The following is a 26,178-nucleotide window of genomic DNA, read 5'->3' as shown; positions in this document are numbered from 1 at the left end:
AGGAAGGATTTTTTCACACAAAGTGTAATGGAAATTAGGAACTGTCATCCAAATGGATGTGAATTCTGACTCAACTGAAATGTTTGAGATTGAACGCAATAGGTTTGACAGTATAAAAGGATATGGAGTAAAGTTGGGAGAATTGAACTGAAATACAGACAGCCATGATTTAAATGAAAGCAGGGACAGACTCGAGAGGCTGAATGGCCTCTACCTGTTTCTGTGTTCCTCCATTTTGGTACATTCCTCCTTTTGGCCTGCTTGTGTGCTGTGAGAGTGATGGATTTACAGCTCTGGCAATGACTGATGTTTGGCTTGTTGTAGGGTGAGACCGTTTACCAAACGGTTGTTCCTGAACTGGACGACTGCGAGTTTGAAAAGGCAGTGACGCCAATCATCCAGGAATACTTCCAGCATGGAGACACGAAGGAGGTTTCTGTAAGTGAGATTCCCATTGCTATCCCTTTTCTCTCCCCTTTCTGTCTCCTTCATTTCTCTGCTTCCACCGTCCCTCCACAGAGACACGTTGTGACCTAAACCTGCAGTCACAGCGTGACAACTGACCGCACAAATGTTGACCTACGATTGTGACAACAAAAGTTAAGGTTTTCAAAATGAATGTGCACTGTAGCAAATAAGTTTCAGTGTAGGCAAATGTGAGGTCAACCACTTTGGATCCAAAAATGAACAGAATAGAATACTTTCTAAGTAGTCAAAAATACCAACAATACTGGCGGTCTAAAGAGACTTAGGGATCCAGGTTTGTCGATCATTAAAATGTCATGAAAAAGTACAAAACAATTCAAATACTCTAATACTGGCCTAGGGGGTAGAAGTCATGTTTCAGGTATACAAAGGCCTGGCTAAGCCACATCAAAAGTCAGTGAGCAGTTCTGGACAAATGTTTTAGCCTTTTGAGTGAATAGAACAGTAATTTTAACAGAGATTAGGATTTGGAATTTAGAGGGCTGAGGAGTGATTTGATTGAAGTCTTCGAGGTATTAAAGGGATCAGGTAGTTTAGATGGAAGGAAAGTATTTTTGTTGGTTGGAGGGGGCCAAGGTGTAGAGAAAGATCAACTTAATGTGAGGTAAGTCCATTTAAAAGTCTGATTGCAGCAGAAAAGAAGTTGTTCTTTAGTCAGTTGGTACATGTCCTCAGACTTTTGTATCTTTTTCCCGATGGAAATGAGTATGTATGTCTGGGGTATGTGGGGTCTTTGATTTCGTTGGCTGCTTTTCCAAAGCAGCAGGAAGTGTAAATGGAATCAATGGATGGAAGGCTGGTTTGAGTGATGGACTGGACTTCATTCATGACCCTTTGTAGTTTTTTGCAGTCTTGAACAGAGCAGCAGCCATACCAAGCTGTGATACAACCAGAAAGAATGCTTCGTATGGTGCGTCTGTAGAATTTGGTAAGAGTTGTAGTGGACATGCCAAATTTCCTTAGTCTCCTGAGAAAGTAGAGGCATTAGTGGGCTTTCTTAACTACAGCGTCTGCTTGGAGGGACCAGGACAGGTTTTTGACGATCCAGATAACTAAAAACTTGACCATTTCTACTTTGTCCCTAATGGTGTAAACAGGGGCATGCCCTCCACTGCGTTTCCTGAAGTGGATGACTACCCCCTTTGTTTTGTTGATATTGAGGGAGAGATTATTGTCGTCACACCAGTTCACCAGATTCTCTACCTCTTTCCTGTACCGTGTCTTGTTCAGTAAGAAGTCTCACAACACCAGGTTAAAGTCCAACAGGTTTATTTGGGAGCACGAGCTTTCGGAGAGCCGCTCCTTCATCAGGTGAATGTCTGTGTCGATATGCGCAATCTGCTTGGAGATCCTCTCCACTTTGAGCCAGCAGTTTGCGGTGTCAGTGGTAGCCCTGAAGTGGAGTTGCTGGCATTGGACTGGGATAAGCACAGTAGGTAGACTCACAAAATGAGCTTTTGGAGCAATGCTCCTTCATCAGGTGAGTCAGCAGCGCTCTGAAAGCTCGTACTGCCAAATAAATCTGTTGGATTTTAACCTGGTGTGGTGAGACTACTTACTCTGCCTTCTCCAGTCTAATGCCAGCAATTCCACATTGTGTCTCGTTATTGTTTGAGATCCGACCACAATGGTGGTGTCATCAGCAAACTTGAAAATCAAGTTACAGGGGAATTTGGCCACACAGTCAAAGATGTATAAGGAGTATAGTAAGGGGCTGAACACACAGCCTTGCAGAGTGCTGTTGTTCAGGATATCGTAGAGGAGGTGTTGTTGCCTATCCTTACTGACTGCAGTCTGTGGATTAGGAAGTCTAGGATCCAGTTGTAAAGGAGAGCCGAACTCCCAGCCATGAAGTTTGGAGAGGAGTCTTGTAGGAATAAAGGCTGTAGTTTGTGAATAGGTGTCTGATATAGGTGTCTTTGTTATCTAGGTGTTCCAGAGTTGAGTGTAGGACCAGGGAAATAGCATCTGCTGTGGACCTGTTGCGCTGATAGACCAAGTGTAGTGGATCCAGGCAGTCAGGAAGGCAGGAATTGATTTGCGCCATGACTAACCTTTCGAACCACTACAGCCACTGCATGATAGTCATTAAGGCAAGCTGCTTATCTTTCCTTTGGTTGTCTTCTTTAAGCAGGTAGGGACTTCAGATTGTTGTAAAGAGAGGTTGAAGATGTCTGTGAATATCCCCACCAGCTGGTCCGCACAGGACCTGAGTGCTCGCCTGGGTACACCATCTGGACCAGTTGCTTTCCGTGGGTTGACTTTTGAGAAGGCGGAGACATTAGCAATGGTGACCTCAGATACAGGTTCGTCTGAGGTTTCCAGGGTGGAGGGTACGCTCTCGCTGACCTCTTGCTTAAAACAGCACAGAATGTGTTGAGCTCATCGGGAAGGAGTGGGTTGGAGTTGGCGATTTTACGTGCCTTCATCTTGTAGCCTTCAGTGTCTTGCAGACCTTGCTATAGTCAGTGAGAGTTCAGATGGATCTCTGTAGATCATATCTGGCTTTCTTGTATAGATCAGGGTCACCTGACATGAACACCTCAGACCTGGACTTCAGCAGGCAATGGATAACCTGCTCATTCATGGTTTCAGTTTGGGAAACACGTGGATTTGCTTCTTTGGTACACAGTCTTCTACACACTTACTAATGAAGTCAGTTACTGCCGTGGCGTATTTGTTCAGGCTGGTCGCAGGGTTTTTAAATACTGATCAGTCCACTGACTCTAAGAGTCCCATAGGAGATGATCTGATTCTTCAGACCAACATTGCACGACTTTCTTTGACGGATTCTCTCATTTCAGTTCTTGCTTGTAAGCAGGGGGCAGGAACACAGCCTCGTGGTCTGATTTGCCAAGATGTGGGTAGGCAATACAGTGATGGGCATGTTTGGTATTTGTGTGGCAGTGGGTCTAAGATGGTTGGGCCTCTGGTGGAACAGGAGGCTTGTTGGTGATATCTTGGTAGAACGCTGTTGAGCTTGGCCTGTTTGAAGTCCCCGGCCACAATGAGCTGCGGGATGTTTTATCACTAGGCCATTTGTGGTGGTGTATATTTTGTCCAGCGCAATCTTCATGTCTGCATGGGGTGGGATGTAAACTGCTGTCAGGATAACAGAGGTGAACTCCTGCAGAAGGTTGTAAGGGCGACATTTTAGCAGCAGGTATTTTAGGTTCGGGGAGCAGAAACTCACCCAGTGCAGCTATGTCTAGGCACCAAGAGGTGTTGATTAGAAGGCAGACCCCTCACCTCCCCTAGCTTTGCTGGAGGCTGCTGTGTGGTCCTTTTGGTGGATTGAGAAGCCCTCTGGTTGTAGGGCACAGTCTCTCTGAAATAAGAACACACAGCAGTCCTTCAGTTCTCTTTGGAAAGAGGGTGAGTGTGTGAGAGTCCAGGACTAGGGGGCACTGTTAAATTAGTGCTTGCCCTTTTAGGACAGAGATGAGGAGAATTTTTATTTTATCAGAATGTTGTGCAGCTTTGGAACTCTCTGCCTGTACTGCCCTCTGAGGCAGAGTCATTGGATACTTTTTAGAGGGAGGTTGATAGATTCTTGTTCGACAAGGCAATCAAAGATTATTGGGGGTAGATGGGAATATGGAATTTGAAACATAACCAAGTCGGCCATGATCTTCTCGAATGGTGGAGCAGGCTTGAGGGACAGAATGGTCTCATTCTCCTATTTCGTATATTCATATGATTGCTGTTTTAAGTCATTGCCTAAAACGTAACATTTGGTTAACCGTCCTAAGATCACCTCTATGGTTCGGTGTCAATTTTTGTTGGTAATGTTCCTGTCAGGAACTGGGGATGCTTCTGTAAATGCATGTCGTTATTGTTATTGGACATGCTTCCAATTTGTTTTCCCCTGACTCTTCAACAGTCTCTATCAGAAACAAGGTGAATTTTCACAAGTCAGGAGGAGTGGACGGAGATGCTGATTCTTTTGTGGTAATGACAGGAGTGGGTGTACCTGGGAAAGATAGATGGGATGAGTAGGGGTCGGAGATGGTAATCACGTGTTGACACTCTGGGAATGGGTGCACTGTTGGTCGCAGTGCTGGTTTTAAACAATGTTGTTTTTTTCATAGACCCTCCTGGCTCAGCTGAACCTCGGCAGCAAAAAGAGCAAACTCCCATTCCTGTCCGTGACCATGTCCCTGGAGGGCAAGGCCAGCCACCGGGAGTTGATGTCTCGTCTCCTGGCTGACCTGACAGGAAAGCGGTTGTCAGTTGAAGACGTGGCTTTGGCCTTTGACCAGCTACTGCGTAATTTGCCAGACCTCGTCCTGGACACTCCTGAGGCTCCTCAGGTACGTACCAATAATTGGTCCTCTCTGCATCTCCGCAATTAGAGAAAATATGCACTTCCAATGTAGCCGTTGACTCATGTAGAGGGAGGTTCGGCCCATTATGTCTGCACAGCTCTCCGAACGAGCAATGTATTAGTGCCATTCTGCTGCCATGGCACAGGCTATAAACTAGCCCAACATCTGTACACAAGCATAGCACACTACAAGTCATAAGGCCCATAAGTTGCATGTTCTTCCTTATAGATGACTGTTTAGTACCCACTTGAAAGCTCTGATTGAAGCTCCGTTCTCCACACGCTCAGGTAACATCCACTCGCTGCACGAGGAACTCTTTTTTCAAATTGCTTTTGCTGCTTTTCTGTTCTGTTTTTCCTTCTGTATCGGTGATATGGAACCTCTGGTTAAAAATTGCCTTTGTATCTCAAATGGAATGGGAGCATTTAGTGGGCCTAAGAGGCAGCCAGCCTTAACCAGGTCCGATCTGTGCTCCTTTCATTCCGGCTGGCATTTAGATCTCAGCCATGCAATGAGAGGGCAGAGACCCTCAGGAAGCTTGACACCATCCAGGTCAAAGCAGGCCGCTTGATTGGCACCACATTACAAACATCCACTCCCTCCATCACCGACACTGCTGCTACTGTCTACAAGATTCGCTGCAGCAGTTCACCAAAGTTCCTTAGACAGCACCTTCCAAACCCACAACCAGTTCCATCGAGGACAAGGGCAACAGATATATGGGAACACCACCACCTGCAAGTTTCCCTCCAAGTCACTCACCATCCTGACTTGGAAATATATTGTCATTCCTTTGCAGTCGCTGGGTCAAAATCCTGGAATTCCCTCCCTAATGGCATTGAGGGTCAACCCATGGCACCGGACTGCAGTGATTCAAGAAGGCAGCTCACCACCGCCTTCTCAAGGGCAAGTAGGGATGGGCTGTAAATGCTGGCCAGCCAGTGATGCCCATGTCCCATGCATGGATAATAATAATAAAAAAAGCTTCTTGCTGGTTTGAGAGGGATGATTTTACTCTGGTCAGTATTTTTAATCTCTGCATTTCTCCAACGTTTAAGAAAATCCACATGCCAAAAACCGGATGACATGTGAATCTTGATGCAGTGTGTGCTTCACTGGCCCAGTGAGAGTAAGCACATCGGCAAACCTGCTTTATTTATTCATTACCAGCACTGGGTGAAGCCCCAAAGGTAGCTTGGGAGTTGGGGGGTGGTGGGTGGTGAAGTTGTGGAAGAAGAATCCCTTGCCATGGTGGCAAGGCATGGGAAGCAAAGTTGCGCAGAATACTGTGTAGGGGGGAGGTGTTGTTGCGCTGGGTTTTTATTCAGTACCGAGTTTCTGTGTTGGTTTGAAAATGTCTCCGTTCCTTCCTTGTTAATGGGTAATGTGCTTGTGTTTGTGTGCAGATGTTGGGCCAGTTTATAGCTCGTGCCATGGCCGACCACATCCTGCCTACTGATTTCCTGAACAGCTACAAAGGAAAGGTTGAATGCGAGCAGGCTCGGTAAGCACAAACAGGCCGGCAGATGCACCCAGAAGACCCTTGTTGCAGAATTTTCTGTTGAAACCCTGTCTGTTTCTGTCAGTCTCAGAGGCTGGATTGGTGTTATGTTGGAGGAGGCTGGGTTGGCGTTGTGTTGGAGGGGGCTGGGTTGGCATTGTGTTGGAGGGGGCTGGGTTGGCGTTGTGTTGGAGGGGGCTGGGTTGGCGTTGTGTTGGAGGGGGCTGGGTTGGTGTTGTGTTGGAGGGGGCTGGGTTGGTGTTGTGTTGGAGGGGGTTGGGTTGGCGTGTTGGAGGGGGCTGGGTTGGCGTTGTGTTGGAGGGGGCTGGGTTGGCGTTGTGTTGGAGGGGGCTGGGTTGGCGTTGTGTTGGAGGGGGCTGGGTTGGCGTTGTGTTGGAGGGGGCTGGGTTGGCGTTGTGTTGGAGGGGGCTGGGTTGGCGTTGTGTTGCAGGGGGCTGGGTTGGCGTTGTGTTGGAGGGGGCTGGGTTGGCGTTGTGTTGGAAGTAATGTGCTCGAGGAGGACAGTGGTAGATATCTTCTGCCTCCCTCCTCTGCTCCCACACTCCTGCCCTTTCTGAGGGTAACAGTCTCAGTGGTGACTCGTTCGGCCACTGAGTTTGAAATATAATATGAGAAAATGAGCGTGTCCACTTTGGCTGGAAGAGTAGAGAAACAGAATATTATTATTAAAATGGACAGAGACCACAGAATGAAGTGGTAAAGGGGGATCCAGGCATAGAGTCTTACACAAATCTCAAATAGTTAGCAAATACAGTTAGGAAGGCAAGTGGAATGTTGGCTGGAGCAGCATGGTAGCACAGTGGTTAGTGCTGCTGCCTCACGGTGCTATGGAGCTGGTTCAATTCCCAGCATGGGTCACTGTCTGTACATTCTCCATGTTTGCATGGGTTTCCTTCCACACTCCCAAGACGTGCAGGTTCGGTTGATTGGCTGTGCTAAATTGTTGCTTAATGCTGGGGGGATTAGCAGGGTGATATGTGGGTTTGCGGGGATAGGGCCTCAGTGGGATTGTTGTTGGCGCAGGCTCGATGGATCGAATGGCCTCCTTCTGCATTGTAGGGGTTCGCTATTGCAAAAGGAAGCATTATAAAACTAGGAAAGTTTTGCTAGTGTTGAACAGGATATTGGTGAACTTGCACCTGGAGTATTGTGTACAGTTTGGATTGCCTTTTTTAAAGTGGAATAGACTTGCATTGGAAACAATTCAGAGAAGGTTCTCTAGGCCAATTCCTGGGATGAGGACATTACTGCATGAGGAAATGTTGAACAGGTTGGGCCTACACTCTATTGAGGTATAGAGTTTAAATTAATGCAAGGTAATCTTATTGAAACACGTAAGTTTCTGAGTGGGCTTGACACAGGAAATGCTAAGTGAAAGTTTCCCTTTATGAGGAGTCTAGATCTTGAGAGCACAGTTTAAAGGCGAGTGGTCTCCCAGTTAGATAAGGAATGTCTTGCCTCAAAGACTCAGTTTGGAATTCTCTTCCACAGAGAGCTGTGGAGACTGGGCCATCAGGTGTGTTCAAGGCCAAGTTAGAAGATTTTTGGTCAACAAAGGAGCCATGGATTATGAGGGATAGATAGGAAAGTGAAGTCAAGCCCATAGTCAGATCAGCCAAGATCATATTGAATGACAGTACAGGCTGAATGGGCTGAATGGCCTGTTGCTCCTATTTCTTATGATCTAATGGACAAAGCTTTGAGTTTTTGTCCACACTGGAGGCTCCAGTCCCAAACACAGAAGCCTACATTAGATTGCTTTGTGTTAGCTGGGCATTGTAACAGCAGCACAAACCCACTTCCAGTGATAGGAGGAGGTTCAGCAAAGACCTCCAGACATTTACTATAGATTTTCATTCTGATATATCGAACATGCAGCACAGAAACAGGCCATTCGGCCCAACTGCTCAGTGCTGGTGTTAATGCTGCTTCTCAGCCTTTTGGCTAAGATCAAGTGTAGTATCGACATGCTGTGCTTGGTTGAAGTCATTAGGTTACATTTTAGCTTCATTTGAAGAAATTTTTAAAAGCAGCATCTCGGCCTTTTAGCTAAGATGCAAATGAAATCAAGCCTTGGAAGACGAGCTGTGCCTACCCCAATCAGCTTGGATCATGTAGATCAAACACAAGACAGGAGGTGAGAGCCCTGTCTTGTCAGCTTGGTAAGAAGTCTGACAACACCAGGTTTGAGTCCAACTGATTTATTTGATAGTAAACTTGTGAGTTCAAATAAATGGACTTAAACCTGGTGTTGTCAGACTTCTTACTGTGTTTACTCCAGTCCAATGTCAGCATCTCCACCTCTTGTCCGCTTGGATCGGGAATGTCTCAACTTGTTGAGACTCTGAATTGGACTTGATTGGATTGAATTGTAATAAAAAAATGAATCTACACACAGCTATACCCTATTAACTTTTCCTTTCTCTTTCATGTATTTATTTAGCTTTCCCATAAATTCACCTATACTATTTGTCTAACCTGCACCATGTGTTTTAAAATATATTTATTCTTTCATGGGATGTGTGTGTCACTGGAAGGCCAGCATTTATTGCCCACCACTAATTGCCTTGAACTGAGTGGCTCACTAGGTCATTTCAGAGGGCAGTCAACCACATTGCTGTAGGCCAGAGAAGATCAGGATGGCAGATTTCCTTCCCTATAAAACACCATTGAAATAGATGATTTTTTTTAACAACAATTGATAGTTTTGTGTTCACGACTACTGAGACCAACTTTCAATTTCAGGTTTTTTAAAAGTTTAATTTAAATTTCACCAGCTGCTGTGGTGGGATTTGAACCCATGTCCCCAGAGCTCTAGCGTGGGCTTTTGGGTTAGTGTAGTAGTCTTGCGACTTTACCACTGCACCACAATTTCCTCAGCCAGAGTGCATAGCACATTCTCATCGCTCTTTGCATAACAGAAGTGTTTCTCCTCAAATCCTTGTTGTATTTATTATGGACTGTCTTACATTTGTGACTCTGATTTGGACTACCAATTACATTTGGACTACCAATAGACAGAAACATTTTCTCTACGTTTACCCTATTAAAGCCTTTGACAATTTTAAAGACCTCCATCAGTACCCCTGTATTGTCATCCCATCACCACCTCCCCCCCCCCCCCCCCCCACCCCCCGCCACTATTTTGTTCCAAATGTACCATCATTTAATAATACAGAACCCTGAACCGAGAGAGTTTCTTTGTTCAGTTTAATGGACGTTTGTTAATGTTGACAACACTAGGGATTGTAAAGGAGCAAGGAGATTGAGGGATTCATTTGCACAATTCATTATTGGCTCCTAAGTCAAGAGTATTGATTGCGCCTCCCATGCGCCCCCCCCACTTCCCCACACTAATCTCTATGCCTGTTTCTCACTAGCGTGGCGCTAGACAAGGCCACGTTGCTGCTGAACATGAAACGAGGTGTGCGTCTGGACAATGTGTGGGGGGTCGGAGGTGGCCTGAGACCTGTGAAGCAGCTCGTCAAAGAGGTAAGAGGTCAGTGGAAGTGGGAAGGTTGAGGCAGTGAGTTGCCAGAGGGGAGAGGGAAAGGTAGCGAGACGTGACTTCATGGGATTTCCTTTTCCAGCTGTAAAGAAGCTTCTCCCACCTTTGCCTCCAACAAGGCAATCAAACAGGTCACTACATAACCTCTGTATCAGTCATCAGCCCAGATATAATACACTTTTGCAGACCCTTAACACTTAACCTGAGCTCCATCACCAGTGGAAATGGTCAGAATGTGCACTGCACATGTTCTGACCTCGACATGAAGTGCTAATTACATCACATGAGCCTGATTTCCAAATTAAAAGAGGCCTTGTGGCAGGCATCTGTCCAGACACCTATCAGTAGTCCTTTTCACAATGGAGCTGGGTCCATCACTGATGGTTTCTGATTCCATTTTCAGATCTTTCCTATGGGGGAGGAACTTTCTCACTGCAGCAATTGTCACTTCATCGACCTGGTAACTTCTATGAAGAAATTCTTCTTGGGTCAAATTGGCTAACTTAAGAGAAGTTATTTGTAATGTTTACACACTAACCTGTTGCATCGGTAACTAGTTAAATCCATTAGAAATAAAGGTCTTGTGTTTATATAATGCTTCTACATGCTAAAGATGTACGAATACATTTTGTGGTCAACAAGTAGTGGTTAGCACTGCTGCCTCACAGTGCCAGGGACCTGGGTTTGATTCTGATTTGGGTCACTGTTTGTGCAAAGTCTGCGTGGGTTTCTTAGTGCTCCGGTTTCCTGCCACAGTCCAAAAGACATGCTGGTTAGACGATTCAAACATACTACATTTTCCCTCAGTGTACCCAAACAGGCGTTGGATGTGGTGACTGGGGGATTTTCACAGTAATTTCATTTTAGTATTAATGTAAGCCTACATGTAATAGTAATAAATAAACTTAAAAAAAACTGAAAGGACATTACAGTTGGAACATGGTTAAATATGGCAGCCCACTTGTGTACAGTACACAGTTGGTCGTGGTTCAGTTGGTGACATTCTATCTGAGTCAGAAATTGTGGGTTCAAGTCTCACGCCAGGGAATTGAGTATAAAATCTAGGCTGACAATTTCGGAGAATGAGATGTTAAATCTAGAGTTCCATCTTCCCTTTCATGTTAATGTGAAAGATCCCATTGCACAACCTCAAGCAGGAGAGCTTTCCCCAGTCCCCTAGCCAATATTTATCTATCAACAAAACACATGTTCAGGTTGTTGTCTCGTCGTTTGTGGGATCTTGCTGTGCACAAATTGGCTGCGATGTTCCCTACATTACAAGTGTGACCAGCAAATTCTTTGATGCTCTGAGGTCAGGAAAGGTGCTATATAAATGCAAATGTTTCTTTTGTTAGAGCATGCACTGTTTTAAGTGGAAGCTCTGCTGTATACACTAACGGAAGGAGGTGGAATAGCAGTAACCCTTTAAACTCTTCACCAGATGAACCTGTTGCTGAAGGAATATCTGCTGTCTACAGACACAGCTGAAGCTGGGCTCTGCCTGCAGCACCTGGAGGTTCCCCACTTTCATCATGAGCTGGTCTATGAGGTATGTCATCCTTTGCCTCACTGGACAGTGTACCCATCTCCTGTCTCAGCACAGAGTTCAGCTGTATATGTACCAGTATCTAGGGGGGTAGATTTGCTAATGCTCTTTGGGACGGTTTAAACTAATTCAGCAGGGGAATGGGAACCTGGATTGTTCTAGTGTACAGGAGGATGTGAGTAGTGAGGTTATGAATAAGGTTTCAAGGTCGCAGGAGAGTACCAGCAGGTTTGAACATAACATAAGAACATAAGAAATAGGAGCAGGAGTAGGCCATCTAGCCCTTCGAGCCTGCCCCGCCATTCAATAAGATCATGGCTGATCTGTCGTGGCTCAGTTCCACTTTCCCGCCTTCTCCCCATAACCCTTAATCCCCTCGCTTATCAAAAACCCATCAACCCGCGTCTTAAATATATTTAGCGAGGCAGCCTCCACCACTTCAACGGGCAGAGAATTCCAGAGATTCACCACCCTTTGAGTGAAGAAGTTCCTCCTCAACTCCGTTCTAAACTACCCCCCCTTATCTTATCCTACTGTCTTTTCTGAGCGGGAAGAGCCTCTCCACCTCTATCCTATCCATCCCATTCATCATCTTATATGTCTCAATGAGATCTCTCCTCATTCTTCTAAACTCTAATGAGTACAAGCCTAGTTTATTCAGCCTCTCCTCATAGTTCAACCTCCTCAACTCTGGTATCAGCCTAGTAAGCCTCCTCTGCACTCCCTCCAAGGCCAAAATATCCTTGCGTAAGTGCGGTGACCAAAACTGCACACAGTACTCCAGCTTTGAGGTGTATCTACTTCAACGCCAGGAATATCTGGAATAAGGTGGATGAACTTGCAGTGTGTGTTGGTATCTGGGACTTTGATGTTGTGGCCATTTCAGAGACATGGATAGAGCAGGGACAGGAATGGTTGTTGCGGGTTCCAGGGTTTGGATCTTTCAGTAAGATCAGGGAAGGTGGTTAAAGAGGAGGAGGTGTGGCATTGTTAGTCAGAGACAGTATTATGGTGACAGAAAGGATGTTTGATGAGGACTCGTCTGCTGAGGTTAGAAACAGGAAAGGAGAGGTTACCCTGTTGGGTGTTTTCTATAGGTCTCCGAAAAGTTCCAGAGATGTAGAGGAAAGGATTGCAAAGATGATTCTGGATAGGAGCGAAAGTAACAGGGTAGTTGTTACGGGGGACTTTAACTTCACAAATATTGACTGGAAACGCTATAGTTCGAGTACTTTAGATGGGTTAGTTTTTGTCCAATGTGTGCAGGAAGGTTTCCTGACACAATATGTCGATAGGCCAATAAGAGGCGAGGCCACATTGGATTTGGTACTGGGTAATGAACCAGACGAGGTGTTAGATTTGGAGGTAGGTGTGCACTTTGGTGATAGTGACCACAGTTCGGTTACGTTTACTTTAGCGATGGAAAGGGAGAGGTATATTCCGCAGGGGGAAAGGAACTTATGATGTGATTAGGCGAGATTTAGGATGCATAGGATGGGGAAGAAATCTGCAGGGGTTGGGCACAATTGAAATGTGGAGCTTGTTCAAGGAACAGCTACTTACGTGTCCTTGAGAACTATGTACCTGTCAGATAGGAAGAACGTGGTTGAGCGAGGAAACCGTGGTTTACTAAAGAAGTTGAATCTCTGGTGAAGAGGAAGAAGGAGACTTATGTAAAGATGAGATGTGAAGGCTCAGTTAGGGCACTGGAGAGTTACAAGTTAACCGGGACGAACCTAAAGAGAGAGTTAAGAAGAGCCAGGAGGGGACATGAGAAGTCTTTGGCAGGTAGGAACAAGGAAAACCCAAAAGTTTTCTATAGGTATGTCAGGAATAAAAAAATGACTAGGGTAAGATTAGGGCCAGTCAAGGACAGTAGTGGCAAATTGTGCGTGGAGTCTGAAGAGATAGGAGAGGCGCTAAATGATTATTTATCATCAGTATTCACACAGGAAGAAGGCAGTGTTGTCGAGGAGAATACTGAGATACAGGCTATTAGACTAGAGGGGATTGAGGTTCATGAGGAAGTGTTAGCAATTCTGGAAAGTGTGAAAATAGATAAGTCCCCTGGGGCCGGATGGGATTTAGAACATAGAACATAGAAAAACTACAGCACAAACAGGCCCTTGGGCCCAAGTGTTGTGCCGAACATGTCCCTACCTACTAGGTTTACCTATAACCCTCCATCTTACTAAGTCCCATGTACTGATCCAAAAGTCTCTTAAAAGGCCCTATCGAATCCGCCTCCACCACCGCCGGCAGCCGATTCCATGCACCCACCACCCTCTTGAGTAAAAAACTTACCCCTGACATCTCCTCTCTACCTACTCCCCAGCACCCTACACCTGTGTCCTCTTGTGGCAGCCATTTCAGCCCTGGGAAAAAGCCTCTGAGAATCCACTCGATCAATACCTCTCATCATCTTATCAGGTCACCTCTCATCCTTCATCTCTCTAAGGAGAAAAGACTGAGCTCTCTCAACCTATCCTCATAAGGCATGCCACCCAATCCAGGCAACATCCTTGTAAATCTCCTCTGAACCCTTTCTGAGTTTCCACATCCTTCCTGTAATGAGGTGACCAGAACTGAGCACAGTACTCCAAGTGGGGTCTGACCAGGGTCTTATACAGCTGCAGCATTATCTCCCGACTCCTAAACTCAATTCCTTGATTGATAAAGGCCAGTACACCATATGCCTTCTTAACCACATCCTCTACCTGCGAAGTTGATTTGAGAGTCTTACGAACCCGGACCAAGATCCTTCTGATCTTCCACACTGCCAAGAGTCTTACCCTTAATATTATATTCTGTCATCTTATTTGACCTGCCAAAATGAATCATCACACACTTATCTGGGTTGAAGTCCATCTGCCACTTCTCCGCCCAGTCTTGCATCCTATCGATGTCTCGTTGCAACTTCTGACATCTCTCCACACTATCCACAACACCTTCAACCCTTGTGTCATCGGCAAACTTACCAAGCCATCCCTCCACTTCCTCATCCAGGTCACAAACAGCAAGGGTCCCAGAACAGATCCCTGGGGCACTCCAGTGGTGACCAACCTCCATGCAGAAAAAGACTCATCTACAACCAGTCTTTGCCTTCTGTGGGCAAGCCAGTTCTGGATCCACAAAGCAATGTCCCCTTGGATCCCATGCCCCCTCACTTTCTCAATAAGCCTTGCATGGGGGACCTTATTGAACGCCTTGTTGAAGTCCATACAAACCACATCTACTGCTCTTCCTTTGTCAATGTGTTTATTCATGTCATCAAAAAAGACTCATAAGGCATGGTCTGCCTTTGGCAAAGCCGTGCTGACTATTTTCGATCATCCTATACCTCTCCAAATGTTCATAAATCCTGCCTGTCGGGATCTTCTCCATCAACTTACCAATCACTGTCTATAATTTCCTGGGCTATCTCTACTTCCTTTCTTGAATAAAGGAACAATATCCGCAATCCTCCAATCCTCCGGAACCTCTCCCATCTCCATTGATGATGTAAAGATCATCGCCAGAGGCTCTGCAATCTCTTCCCTCACCTCCCACAGTAACCTGGGGTACATCCCATCCGGTCCCAGCAACTTATCTAACTTGATGCTTTTCAAAAGCTCCAACACATCCTCTTCCTTAATGTCCACTTACTCAAGCATTTCAGTCCACTGCAAGCCTGCACTACAACCACCAAGATCCTTTTCCACTGTGAATACTGAAGTAAAGTATTCATTGAGTACCTCTGCTATTTCTACTGGTTCTATACAAACTTTCCCACCATCACATTTGATAGGTCCTATTCCTTCACATCTCATCCTTTTACTCTTCACATACTTGTAGAACACCTTAGGGTTTTCCTTAATCTTACCTGCCAAGGCCTTCTCATGACCCCGTCTGGCTCTCCTAATTTCCTTCTTAAGTTCCTTCCTACAAGTCGTATACTCCTCTAGATCCCTAGCAATACTTAGCTCCCTTTTGTATGCTTTTCTTTTCTTCTTGACTAAATTCATTACAGCTTTTGTGCACCACGGTTCCTATGAGCTACCAAAACTTCCCTGTCTCATCGGAACGTTGTGCAGAACTCCAGACAAATGTTCCTTGAAAATCTGCCACATTACATTTGTACATTTCCCTGAGAAAACCTCCTGCCAATTTATGCCTCTAATTTCCTGCCTGATGGCTTCATAATTCCCCTTACTCCAGATAAACACTTTCCTTGCTTGCCTGATCCTATCTCTCTCCAATGCTAATATAAAGGAGATAGAATTATGATCACTATCCCCAAAATGCTCTCCCACCAAGAGATCTGACACCTGTCCAGGTTCATTACCCAATACCAAATCAAGTACAGCCTCTCCTCTTGTAGGCTTATCCACATACAAAGAAAGAACAAAGAACAACCCAGCACGGGAAACAGGCCCTTCGGCCCAACGAGCCCGCGCCGCCATATACTGTGTCAAGAAACCATCCTGACCACACCTAACAAACTCCTCCCCATCCAAACTCCTTACTCTAGGGAGATTCCAATCGATATTTGGGAAATTAAAGTCTCCCATCATGACAACTGTTATTATTACATCTCTACAGGATCTGTTTCCCTATCTGCACCTCAACATCATTGTTACTATTGGGCGGCCTATAGAAAACACCCAGTAAAGTTATTGACCCCTTCCTGTCCCGAACTTCCACCCACAGAGACTCTGTAGACAGTCCCTCCACGGCGTCCATCTTTTCTACAGCCATGACACTATCCCTGATCAACAGTGCCACTCCCCCACCTCTTTTGCCTCCCTTTCTGCCCCTTCTGAAACATCTGAAACCTGGCACTTGAAGTATCCAGTCCTGTCCCTGAACCATCCAAGTCTCTGTAATGGCCACCACATCACTTTCCCAAGTAGTGATCCACGCTGTAAGCTCACCCGCTTTGTTCACAACACTCCTTGTGTTAAAATAGACACATCTCAAACTTTCGGCCTGAGTGCTCTCCTCCTCCATCACCTACCTATTCTCCCTCTCACATTGTCGACAATCCCTCTCTATTTGCGAGCTAACCTCCTCACTCCCAGTCACTTCATATCGATTCCCTCCCCCCAACCATTCTAGATTAAAGTCTCTCCAGTAGCCTTAGCCAACCTTCCCGCCAGCAATCCGAGATTACTACCTTTGCAGTCCTCCTTCTCAACTGTCTACCTAACTCCCTATATTCTCTTTTCATGACCCCTTCCCTTTTCCTACCGATGTCAGCGGTACCAATATGTACCATGACCTCTGGCTCCTCTCCCTTCCACTTTAGGGTTTCTGGAACGCGACCGGAAACATCCCGGATCCCAGCACCAGGGACGCAAACTACCATCTGAGTTTCTCGTCTGCCTCCACAAAATTGACTGTCCGTCCCCTCACTGTAGAGTCCCCGATTAATACTGTCTTCCTTCTCCTTTCCTTACCCTTCTGAGCTACTGGGCCGGTCTCTGCACCAGAGACTTGGCCACTGCTGCTTCCCCCAGGTGAGCTGTCCCCCCCAAACAGTACTTATTGTGAAGGGGCACATCCACTGGGGTGGTCTGTAGCACCTGAGCTTTCCCCTTCCTAACTGTGACCCAACTGCCTGCCTCCCGTGGCCCTGGTGTGACCACCTGCCAGTAGCTCCTTTCCATCACCACCTCGTTCTCCTGACCAGACGAAGGTCTTCGAGTAGCAGTTCCAGTTCCCTAAAACGGTCCCTTAGGAACCGCAGCTCGATGCACCTGGCACAGATGTGGACGTCTGGGAGGCCAGGAGACTCCAGGACCTCCCACATCCAACACTGAAAACAACAAACTGGCCTCACGCTCATAATTTCCCCTTTCTTCAAATTCCGCAGGAAAAAGAACTGAGAAATAAACCTACCTTGCCTCGCCCGTTTCTGTCTAAGCCCATTGAGCCAAAGCCCTTTAGCTCTCACTCTGCTACCTGCTCACTCCCTGCCTGCTACCGACGCTGCCCGCTGTATAGTGCGGCTTGCTTTTTAAATCTCGCGTGCTAAAAAAAAACCCTCCCCAGGTCACCCCACAGCCCACTTCTGCTTTATTGTGGAAGAAACATGTAAAAAAGAGAAACCTCGTGAAAAGCTGAAAAAAAGTCAATCGCTTACCTTCACACTCCCGCCACAAATCGCTCCTCCTCTCTGCTTGCTCCGACAAACAATTTATCCTAGGATTCTCTGGGAAGCTAGGGAGGAAATTGCAGAACCTTTGGCTTTGATCTTTATGTCATCATTGTCTACAGGAATAGTGTCAGAAGACTGGAGGATAGCAAATGTCCCCTTTTTCAAGAAGAGGAGTAGAGACAACCCTGATAATTGTAGACCAGTGAGCCTTACTTCTGTTGTGGGCAAAGTTTTGGAAAGGATTATAAGTGATAGGCTTTAAAATCATCTAGAAAGGGACAATTTGATTAGGGATAGTCAACACGGCTTTGTGAAGGGTAGGTCATGCCTCAGAAACCTTACTGAGTTCATTGAAGGTGACCAAAGAGGTGGATGAGGGTAAAGTAGTTGATGTGGTGTACGTATATTTCAGTAAAGCGTTTGATAAGGTTCCCCATGGTGGGCTATTGCAGAAAATACGGAGGCATGGGATTGAAGATGATTTTGCGCTTTGGATGAGAAATTCGTTAGCTGAAAGAAGACAGGGGGTGGTGGTTGATGGGACGTGTTCATCCTGGAGTTCAGTTACTAGTGGTGTACTGCAGGGATCTGTTTTGGGGCCACAGTTGTTTGTCATTTTTATAAATGACCTGGATGAGGGCAAAGAAGGATGGGTTAGTAAATTTACAGATGACACTAAAGTTGGTGGAGTTGTGGACAGTGTGGAAGGATGTTGCAGGTTACAGAGGGACATAGATAAGCTGCAGGGCTGGGCTGAGAGGTGGCAAATGGAGTTTAATGCAGAAAAGTGTAAAGTGATTCACTTTGGAAGGAGTAACAGGAATACAGAGTACTGGGCTAATGATAAGTTACTTGGTAGTGTGGATGAGCAGAGAGATCTCGGTGTCCGTGGGCATGGATCCCTGAAAGTTGGCACCCAGGTTGATAGGGTTGTTAAGAAGGCGTACGGTGTGTTAGCTTTTATTGGTAGAGGGATTGAATTTCGGAGCCATGATGCCATGTTGCAGCTGTACAAAACTCTGGTGCAGCCGCACTTGGAGTATTGCGTACAGTTCTGGTCGCTGCATTAAAGGAAGGATGGGGAAGCATTGGAAAGGTTGCAGAGCAGATTTACCAGGATATTGCATGGTATGGTGGGAAGGTTTTATGAGGAAAGGCTGAGGGACTTGAGGCTGTTTTCATTAGAGAGAAGAAGGTTAAATGGTGACTTAATAGAGGCATATAAGATGATCAGAGGATGTGATAGGGTGGACAGTGTGAACCTTTTTCCTCGGATGGTGATGGCTAGTACAAGGGGACATAGCTTTAAATTGAGGGGTGATAGATATAGGACAGGTGTCAAAGATAGGTTCTTTACTCAGAGAGTAGTAATTGCGTGGAATGCCCTGCCTGCAATAGGAGTGGACTCGCCAACATTAAGGGCATTTAAATGATCATTGGATAAACATATGGATGATGTTGGAATAGTGTAGGTCAAATGGGCTTTAGATTGGTTTCACAGGTCAGTGCAACATCGAGGGCCAAAGGGCCTGTACTGCACCGTAATACTCTGTTCTTTGTATTCCCTCAGCCTCTCACACATTTAAATATAAAAGCAAAAAGTGCAATTACTAGAAACCTGGAATAAAAACACCAAATTCAGAAAATAGTTAGTCTGGCAGCACTTACAGAATGATAAAAGACCATTGGCTTGAAACATAAATTCTGATTCTCTCTTTGCAGATTCTGCCTGCCTTGCTACTTTGAACATGTTTCTGTTTCCATAACTGCATGATTTTGTCTACTGTTGAGTGCTGGTTGCCATGTGTTGTTCCAGTACCTCACCCTCGACTCCGAGTCATTGAGTGCCTACGCAGGGTGCCATTGTTTGGGTGGCTCAGTGGTTAGCACTGCTGCCTCTCAGTGCCAGGAGTCCAGGTTCAATTCCGGCCTTGGGTGACTGTGTGGAGTCTGCATGGGTTTCCTCCGGGTGCTCCTGTTTCCTCCCACACTCCAAAGATGTGCGGGTCAGGTGGACTGGCCATGCTGAATGCGTGGGGTTACGGGGATAGGGGGGTGGGGGGCGGAGGGTCTGAGTGGGATGCTGTTTCAGAGAGTAGGTATAGACTCGATGGGTGACCTCTTTCTGCACTGTAGGAAATTTATGGTCTCTGCCTCAGTCCTAGTGCCTCTGTGTCATTCTCCATGTCGCTGTGACTGTATTAACTCTACTCTGCTTTGCAGGCCGTGGTGATGGTTCTTGAATCCACCAGCAGCAACACCTCTCACCTGATTGTAAAACTCCTGAAGGGTTTCTGGGAGTCTGGCTTTGTAACCCTCGATCAGATGAACCGGGTGAGTTTGCTGAATCCGGCTCAGCACTTCGTGATCCTGCTTCCCACATTGGCGGGGGGAATAGCATCAGAAGGAAAGTCAGTTGCAAATCAAAAGACCATTCAAGTATCTTCTGAGCCACCTCCTCAAAGTCATACAAACAGGAAGATGACATTGAGCCAGTCGTACTCCTCTTAAAGAAGTTTACAGTTAATCCCACACTCCCCTGGTCTGTCTCCATACTACGGCATATTTCCTGTTTTCAATTATTTATCTAGCTCTGTTTGGAGGTTGAATCAGCTTCCATTGTATTTTTAGATAGTGTCCTTTGTTTCTCCCTAGTTTCGCTATTGATCTCTTCATAACTTTGAACACTCCTATTCAATCTTCATTTCTCTCTGTGTGAACCTTGTGATCTCCTTTTTTCTCCTGCCTGCAGGTTCCTGACAACATATTTGGCTGCAGCAAGTTGTGTTAAGGGGAGGTGACGGCCTAGTGGTATTAACGCTAGACTATTAATCCAGAAACTCAGCTCATGTTCTGGGACCCGGGTTTGAATCCCGCCATGGCAGATGGTGGAATTTGAATTCAATAAAAAAAAAATCTAGAATTAAGAATTTACTGATGACCATGAAACCCCTGTCGATTGTCGGAAAAACCTGACTGGTTCATTAATGTCCTGAAGGGAAGGAAATCTGCCGTCCTTACCTGGTCTGGCCTACATGTGACTCCAGAGCCAAGGCAACGTGGTTGACTCTCAACTACCCAACAAGGGATAGGCAATAAATGCTGGCCAGCCAGCGACGCCCATGTCTCACGAATGAATAAAAAAAAGGCAAGCAGGGTGACTTTCTCTTGAAGCTAAGATTGGTTTTAAAACCTGACTAGTCTTGTTGGAAAATAACAGCTGAGGCGTCCACTACTGAAGTGACAGAGCTCTTTTTCAGAGATGGACATTGCTGGAGCAGTACTGAGGAGATGCTGTCTTATCAATTAGATGTTAAGCCATCTGCTCTCTTGGGTGGATGTAAAATATTGTATGCTGCCTCTTTGAAGAAGAGCAGGGAAGTTCTCCCTTACCTTATCCTTGTATTCCTTATCATCCTTCAAACAACATCATTAGAACAGATGATCTGATTGAGTCACATTGTTGATTGTGGGATCTTGCTTTGCAGAAATTGGCTGCTGCATTTTATGTATCGTAACAGTGAATTTTCATTGGCTGTCAAGTGCTTTGGAATGTCCTGAGATTCTGAAAATGGACTCTTTCCATGTTTGACTTATTAAAAACACCATCTTTCTTTCCACTTTCTCTCTCTCTCTCTCTGTTTTCCACAGGGATTCATGCGAGTGTTTGATACCATTCAGGATATCAGTCTAGATGTACCAAACTCTTACAGCACTCTGAAACAGTTTGTGGACCATTGCCATCAGCAAGGGGTCATCACCAAAGCACTCCACGATCAGTGCCCAACACGGTAGGACATGACAGTATATGATAGTTAAGGAGCAAGCTGACACTTAAGGAGTTCAGTGCCATTAAATGGACCTTTTTGTGTATACCTGAGTCGAGGAAGATTCAAACATCAACTCCCTGACTCCTCAAAGCCTGTCCACCATCCATAAGGCACAAGGTGTATGATAGAATACTCTCCACTTACTTGGATGAATTGACCAACAACACTGAGGAAGCTCGACAAAATCCAGGACAAAGTAGGTGCTGGATTGGCATCCCATCCAATCCACTTTAAACATTCACTTCCTGCATTACTGACACAGTGACAGCAGCCACTCATCATACTAACTTGGAAATATATCGCCATTCCTTTAATGTTACTGGAACTCCCTCCCTAATAGCACTGTGGGTGTACCCACACCTGCAGCAGTTTAAAGCAGTGGTTCACCACCATCTTCTCAAGGGCAGTTAAAACATGGGCAATAACTGCTGGCCGGACAATAATGCTCATGTTCCAAAACAAATAGAGAATTGCTCCAATCTCTTAACTGGTAGTCTGGGTGGCAGTGCAAAAGGTTTAGGAATGGTTGGAATGGAGAAAAATCAATTGTGGTTCCCATCTAGTTTTGGCTTTAGTAAAACTTTCCTGCCCCTCTCCAATGATTTCCTCTTTCTTTTTTATAATGTTGTGGAGATGTTGGCGTTGGACTGGGGTAGACTCAGTAAGAAGTCTCTGAACTCCAAGTTGAAGTCCAACAGGTTTATTTGGTAGCACAAACTTTCGGAGCGCTGTTCCTTCATCAAGTGAGTGAAGAGTTGGGTTCACAAACAGGGGACATATAGGCACAGAACCAATTAAGCCTATGCCTATATGTCCCCTGTTTGTGAACCCAACTCTTCACTCACCAGGTGAAGGAGCAGTGCTCCGAAAGCTTGAGCTACCAAATAAACCTGTTGGACTTTAACCTGGTGCTGTGAGACTTTTTATAATGTGGAAAACAGAACTGAGCCAGTTTCATTATCACCAGGAACTTGAGAAGACCCAAAAGATTTACAGATCTAAGTACATACATTTCTAAATGAAACAGCTGCTGTTGCAAAAATCAATGAAGAAGCTAATAAGAACATAAGAAGTAGGAGCAGGAGTAGGCCATCTAGCCCCTCAAGCCTGCCCCGCCATTCAGTAAGATCGTGCCTAATCTGAAGTGAATCAGTTCCACTTTCCCACTTTCTCCCCATAACCCTTAATTCCCCTGTCTATCAGAAACCTATCTACCCGTGACTTAAATATATTCAGCAAGGTAGCCTCCTCCACCACTTCAATGGGCAGAGAATTCCAGAGATTCACCATCCTTTGAAGAAGTTCCTCCTCAACTCCGTTCTAAACTGCCCTCCCCTTATCTTGAGGCTGTGCCCTCTAGTCCTGCTATCCTTTCTAAGCAGGAAGAATCTCTCTACCTCTACCCTATCTAGCCCCTTCATTATCTTATACGTCTCTATAAGATCCCCCCTCAGCCTTCTAAACTCCAACGAGTACAGACCCAGTCTGTTCAATCTCTCTTCATAGTCCAACCCCCTCATCTCCGGTATCAGCCTGGTGAAGCTTCTCTGCACTCCCTCCAAGGCCATTATATCCTTTCGCAAATAAGGGGACCAAAACTGCACACAGTACTCCAGCTGTGGCCTCACCAGTGCCCTGTACAGTTGCAGCAAGACCTCCCTGCTTTTATATTCTATCCCCCTTGTTATGAAGGCCAACATTCCATTCTCCTTCTTGATCACTTCTTGAATGGTATGTTTATTTCAAGAGGGCTGAAACATAAAGAGTTGCAGGTTATGCTTCAGCTGTAGAGTCTTGGATTGATCTTACTGAGAGTGTTGGTATTCAGTTTTGGATCCTGCACCTCAACAAGGATATATTGTCGAATATTAATATAGAGAGCCCCAAACCAAACCTTTACAAGCCACTTCCCCAAGAGTGAAAGTTTAAAGTTCTTGTTTGATATGTGTCCTCTGTTTTAACTTCTACACTGACAACAGACGACATTTACATCGTGCCTTTAAGGTAGGAAAAATATGTAAAGGTGCCTGCCAAAATTGGGTAAAGAATTGATGCAACCATGTCACTGATAGGTCAGGTGACTGACAACAAGCATACTGAAAGGGATAGGTTAGTGTCGGGAGTTAGAAACGTAAGCAATGGTGGGAAAATAAAGTCAGGGAGGCAGAAGAGATTGGAATTGGAAGATTACAGCAATTGTGGGCAGGAAGAGGTGACAGTGATAGTGAGGGGTGAGACCACGGAGGGATTTGAACACAATGGGGGTAAATTTCAAAGTGGAGGCGTTGTCAGACTGGGAGCCAAGTAGGTCAGTGAGCATAAAAATGATGGGTAGCTAGGACTTGGGGAGAATGAGGTGACGGGCAGCAGAGATTTGATGAGCTCAAGTTTACAAAGGCGGGACAATGGGAGATTGGACAGGAGAGCATCTGAAGTTGACAGAATCCTGAACAAGTGCTTCAGCAGCCAGAGATCTCATGGTAAGGTTTTTTTAACTGTGTTTCATTCAAGGTTATGAGGGGAGGTGGTGGTGTAGTGGTATTGCCACTGAATTAGTGATCTGGAGACCTGGGTTCAAATCTCACCATGGCAGATGGTGGAATTTGAATTCAATCAATAAAAATCTGGAATTAAAAATCTAATGATGACCATGACTCAATTGTCATAAAAACCCATCTGGTTCACTGATGTCCTTTAGGGAAGGAAATCTGCATCTTTACCCAGTATGGCCTGCATGTGACTTCACGGCGACGGGGCTGACACTTACCTGCTCTCTGAAATAGCCAAGCTAGACACTCCTTTATGTCAAACCATTAGAAAGTATTCTGTGGTTCAAGAAGGCGGCTCACTGGGGATGCGCAATAAATGCTGGTCTAGCTAGTGATGCCCACATCCCATGAATGAGTTCAAAAAGTGATGGTGGAAATTGCTGAGGTCTTTTATTTTTGCCAGTGCTCATGGAGGCGTTGCCTCGTATCGGAGCAGGATTCCACAAAGCTCCTTCAGGCATTTCACCCAAAAGGGCACTTGAATAAAGTACCAAAAAATTAACAAAGATTACCAAGATTATAACTCAGGAAAAAACAGATCAGTTTGCCATCTTTTTCTCTAGAAAAGAGAAGGTTGAGGCTTTTTAAAGTTGACAGTATTTTAGGGTAGATGTAGAAGTGTATCCACGTGTGAAGGAGGGATTGGGTGGCTAAAACTAGGGATCTTGAATCAAAAATGATTGCTAATAAATTAAGTAAAGAATTCAGGAGAAACATCTTTTAACCAGTGGTAAGAATGTGGAATTCACTAGCATGTGGAGTAATTGAGGAAAAGACAGATAAGACCCAGTATCAAATTTGTTTAATTTCACACTTGGTGTAGCACCTTGGATTATTGGTATTATATAAATGCAAGTTGTTCTTATTGCACTTTTATTTCCTGTAAGGTTGTTATTTTCTTTGTTCCGTGTTGAATGTTTTCCTTTTATGTAAATTTATTTTTCTTCCCCAGTGAAACCAGGGCCTCAGTGAGTGAGGACACGAGGAACTGCCTCATGCAGGCTGCCCAGTAGAATCCGGCCTACAAACGTTGGAAAAGATGCACCTTAGCAGAGTGGAGTGTTCACCATGTCTGAGGTGCAGCAAGGGTCACAGAAGATGAGTCAGACGGGAAGGTTCCAGTTAATTGGGATGCCTTCCGTTTGTGGTTTTAACAACAGCAAACTTGTTAAAAATGTGCTTTTGAACTTTGCTGTGTCTTGCTCCAGTTTGATCTGTGCTCAGGTCTTGGGGAGTCAGCACTTGAAAGTTGGGTTTTGACCTGAGGTCAGTGCATTGTGAAACTTTGAAATGTTTCCTGTTGGGAATGAGTGTATTTTAAAGAACAATTGTTTTGAGGATTTATTTTACTCTGGTTTGTCGCATGCTGCAGAATAGAAAAGTCAACTGTATAATTGCAGTTTGGGGCGTTTTTTTATTCTTTATAATCACGTAACAATAAAAGTTTTGCATTTCATTACTAGAGACTGCATTTCTATAATCCAAACAACCCTGAGAGCAGAGGTGGATTAACACTCTGGCTAACAGGACCTGTCCCCTGGGTCAGAGGTGGATTAGCACACAGACTAACAGCGTCTGTATCCAGGGTCAGAGGTGGATTAGCACACAGACTAACTGCCTTTGCCCTGGGTCAGAGGTGGATTAACACACAAGCTAGCAGAGCATGTGCCCTGGATCAGAGGTGGATTAGCACACAGGCTAACAGTGCCTGTATCCAGAGTCAGAGGTAGATTAACATACAAGTTAACAGGGCCTGTGCCCTGGTTCAGAGGTGGATTAACATACAGGCTAACAACGCCTGTACAACGGGCCAGAGGGGGATTAATGCAAGCTAACAATGCCTGTGCCCTGAGTCAGAGGTGGATTAACACTCTGGCTAACAGCGCCTGTGTCCTGGGTCAGAGGTGGATTAGCATGATGTGGAGATGCTGGCGTTGAACTGGGGTGAACACAGTAAGAAGTCTGACAACACCAGGTTTAAGTCCAACCGATTTATTTGATAGTAAACTCGCAAGCTTTTGGGGCTTGCCTCGTCAGGCGAATGGAGAGTTCTGGCCTCAGACAGAGCATATAACAACACAGACAGTTTACAGATTACTGATTAGAATGCGAATCTTTACACCTAACCTGCTATTCAAGTCTTAAAGTGGCCAACAATGTGAGTGGAAGGAGCATTAAGCCCAGGTTAAAGAGATGTGTATTGTCTCCAGACAGGACAGTAAGTGAGGTTTAGCAAACCCAGGCAAGTCATGGGGGTTACAGATAGTGTG

General features: G+C 45.4%; 1 protein-coding gene and 1 pseudogene across 3 annotated transcripts in view; both read left to right on the top strand.

Moving 5' to 3' along the window:
- LOC145351958 (programmed cell death protein 4-like) overlaps positions 1–24,996 on the top strand; it is a 35,671-nt gene extending 10,675 nt beyond the window's left edge. For all 3 annotated transcript variants that reach the window (XM_080201789.1, XM_080201792.1, XM_080201790.1), the window contains exons 4-11: positions 325–438; positions 4,578–4,799; positions 6,221–6,318; positions 9,717–9,828; positions 11,286–11,393; positions 19,753–19,863; positions 21,181–21,320; positions 24,861–24,996. In XM_080201789.1, coding sequence (XP_080057915.1) covers positions 325–438; positions 4,578–4,799; positions 6,221–6,318; positions 9,717–9,828; positions 11,286–11,393; positions 19,753–19,863; positions 21,181–21,320; positions 24,861–24,921 — 966 coding nt within the window. In that variant the 3' untranslated portion in view covers positions 24,922–24,996. The remainder of the gene's footprint in view (positions 1–324; positions 439–4,577; positions 4,800–6,220; positions 6,319–9,716; positions 9,829–11,285; positions 11,394–19,752; positions 19,864–21,180; positions 21,321–24,860) is intronic.
- On the top strand, positions 8,261–8,436 carry LOC145352055 (U2 spliceosomal RNA; annotated as a pseudogene).
- Positions 24,997–26,178: the final 1,182 nt, after the last annotated feature.

The sequence above is a fragment of the Carcharhinus amblyrhynchos genome, chromosome 13 (genome assembly GCF_965287045.1).
Source record: "Carcharhinus amblyrhynchos chromosome 13, sCarAmb.v2.hapA, whole genome shotgun sequence".
In the NCBI taxonomy this organism is placed as follows: Eukaryota; Metazoa; Chordata; class Chondrichthyes; order Carcharhiniformes; family Carcharhinidae; genus Carcharhinus; species Carcharhinus amblyrhynchos.
Note: the sequence above shows the minus strand (reverse complement) of the source record. Positions and strands in the feature narration are given on the sequence as shown.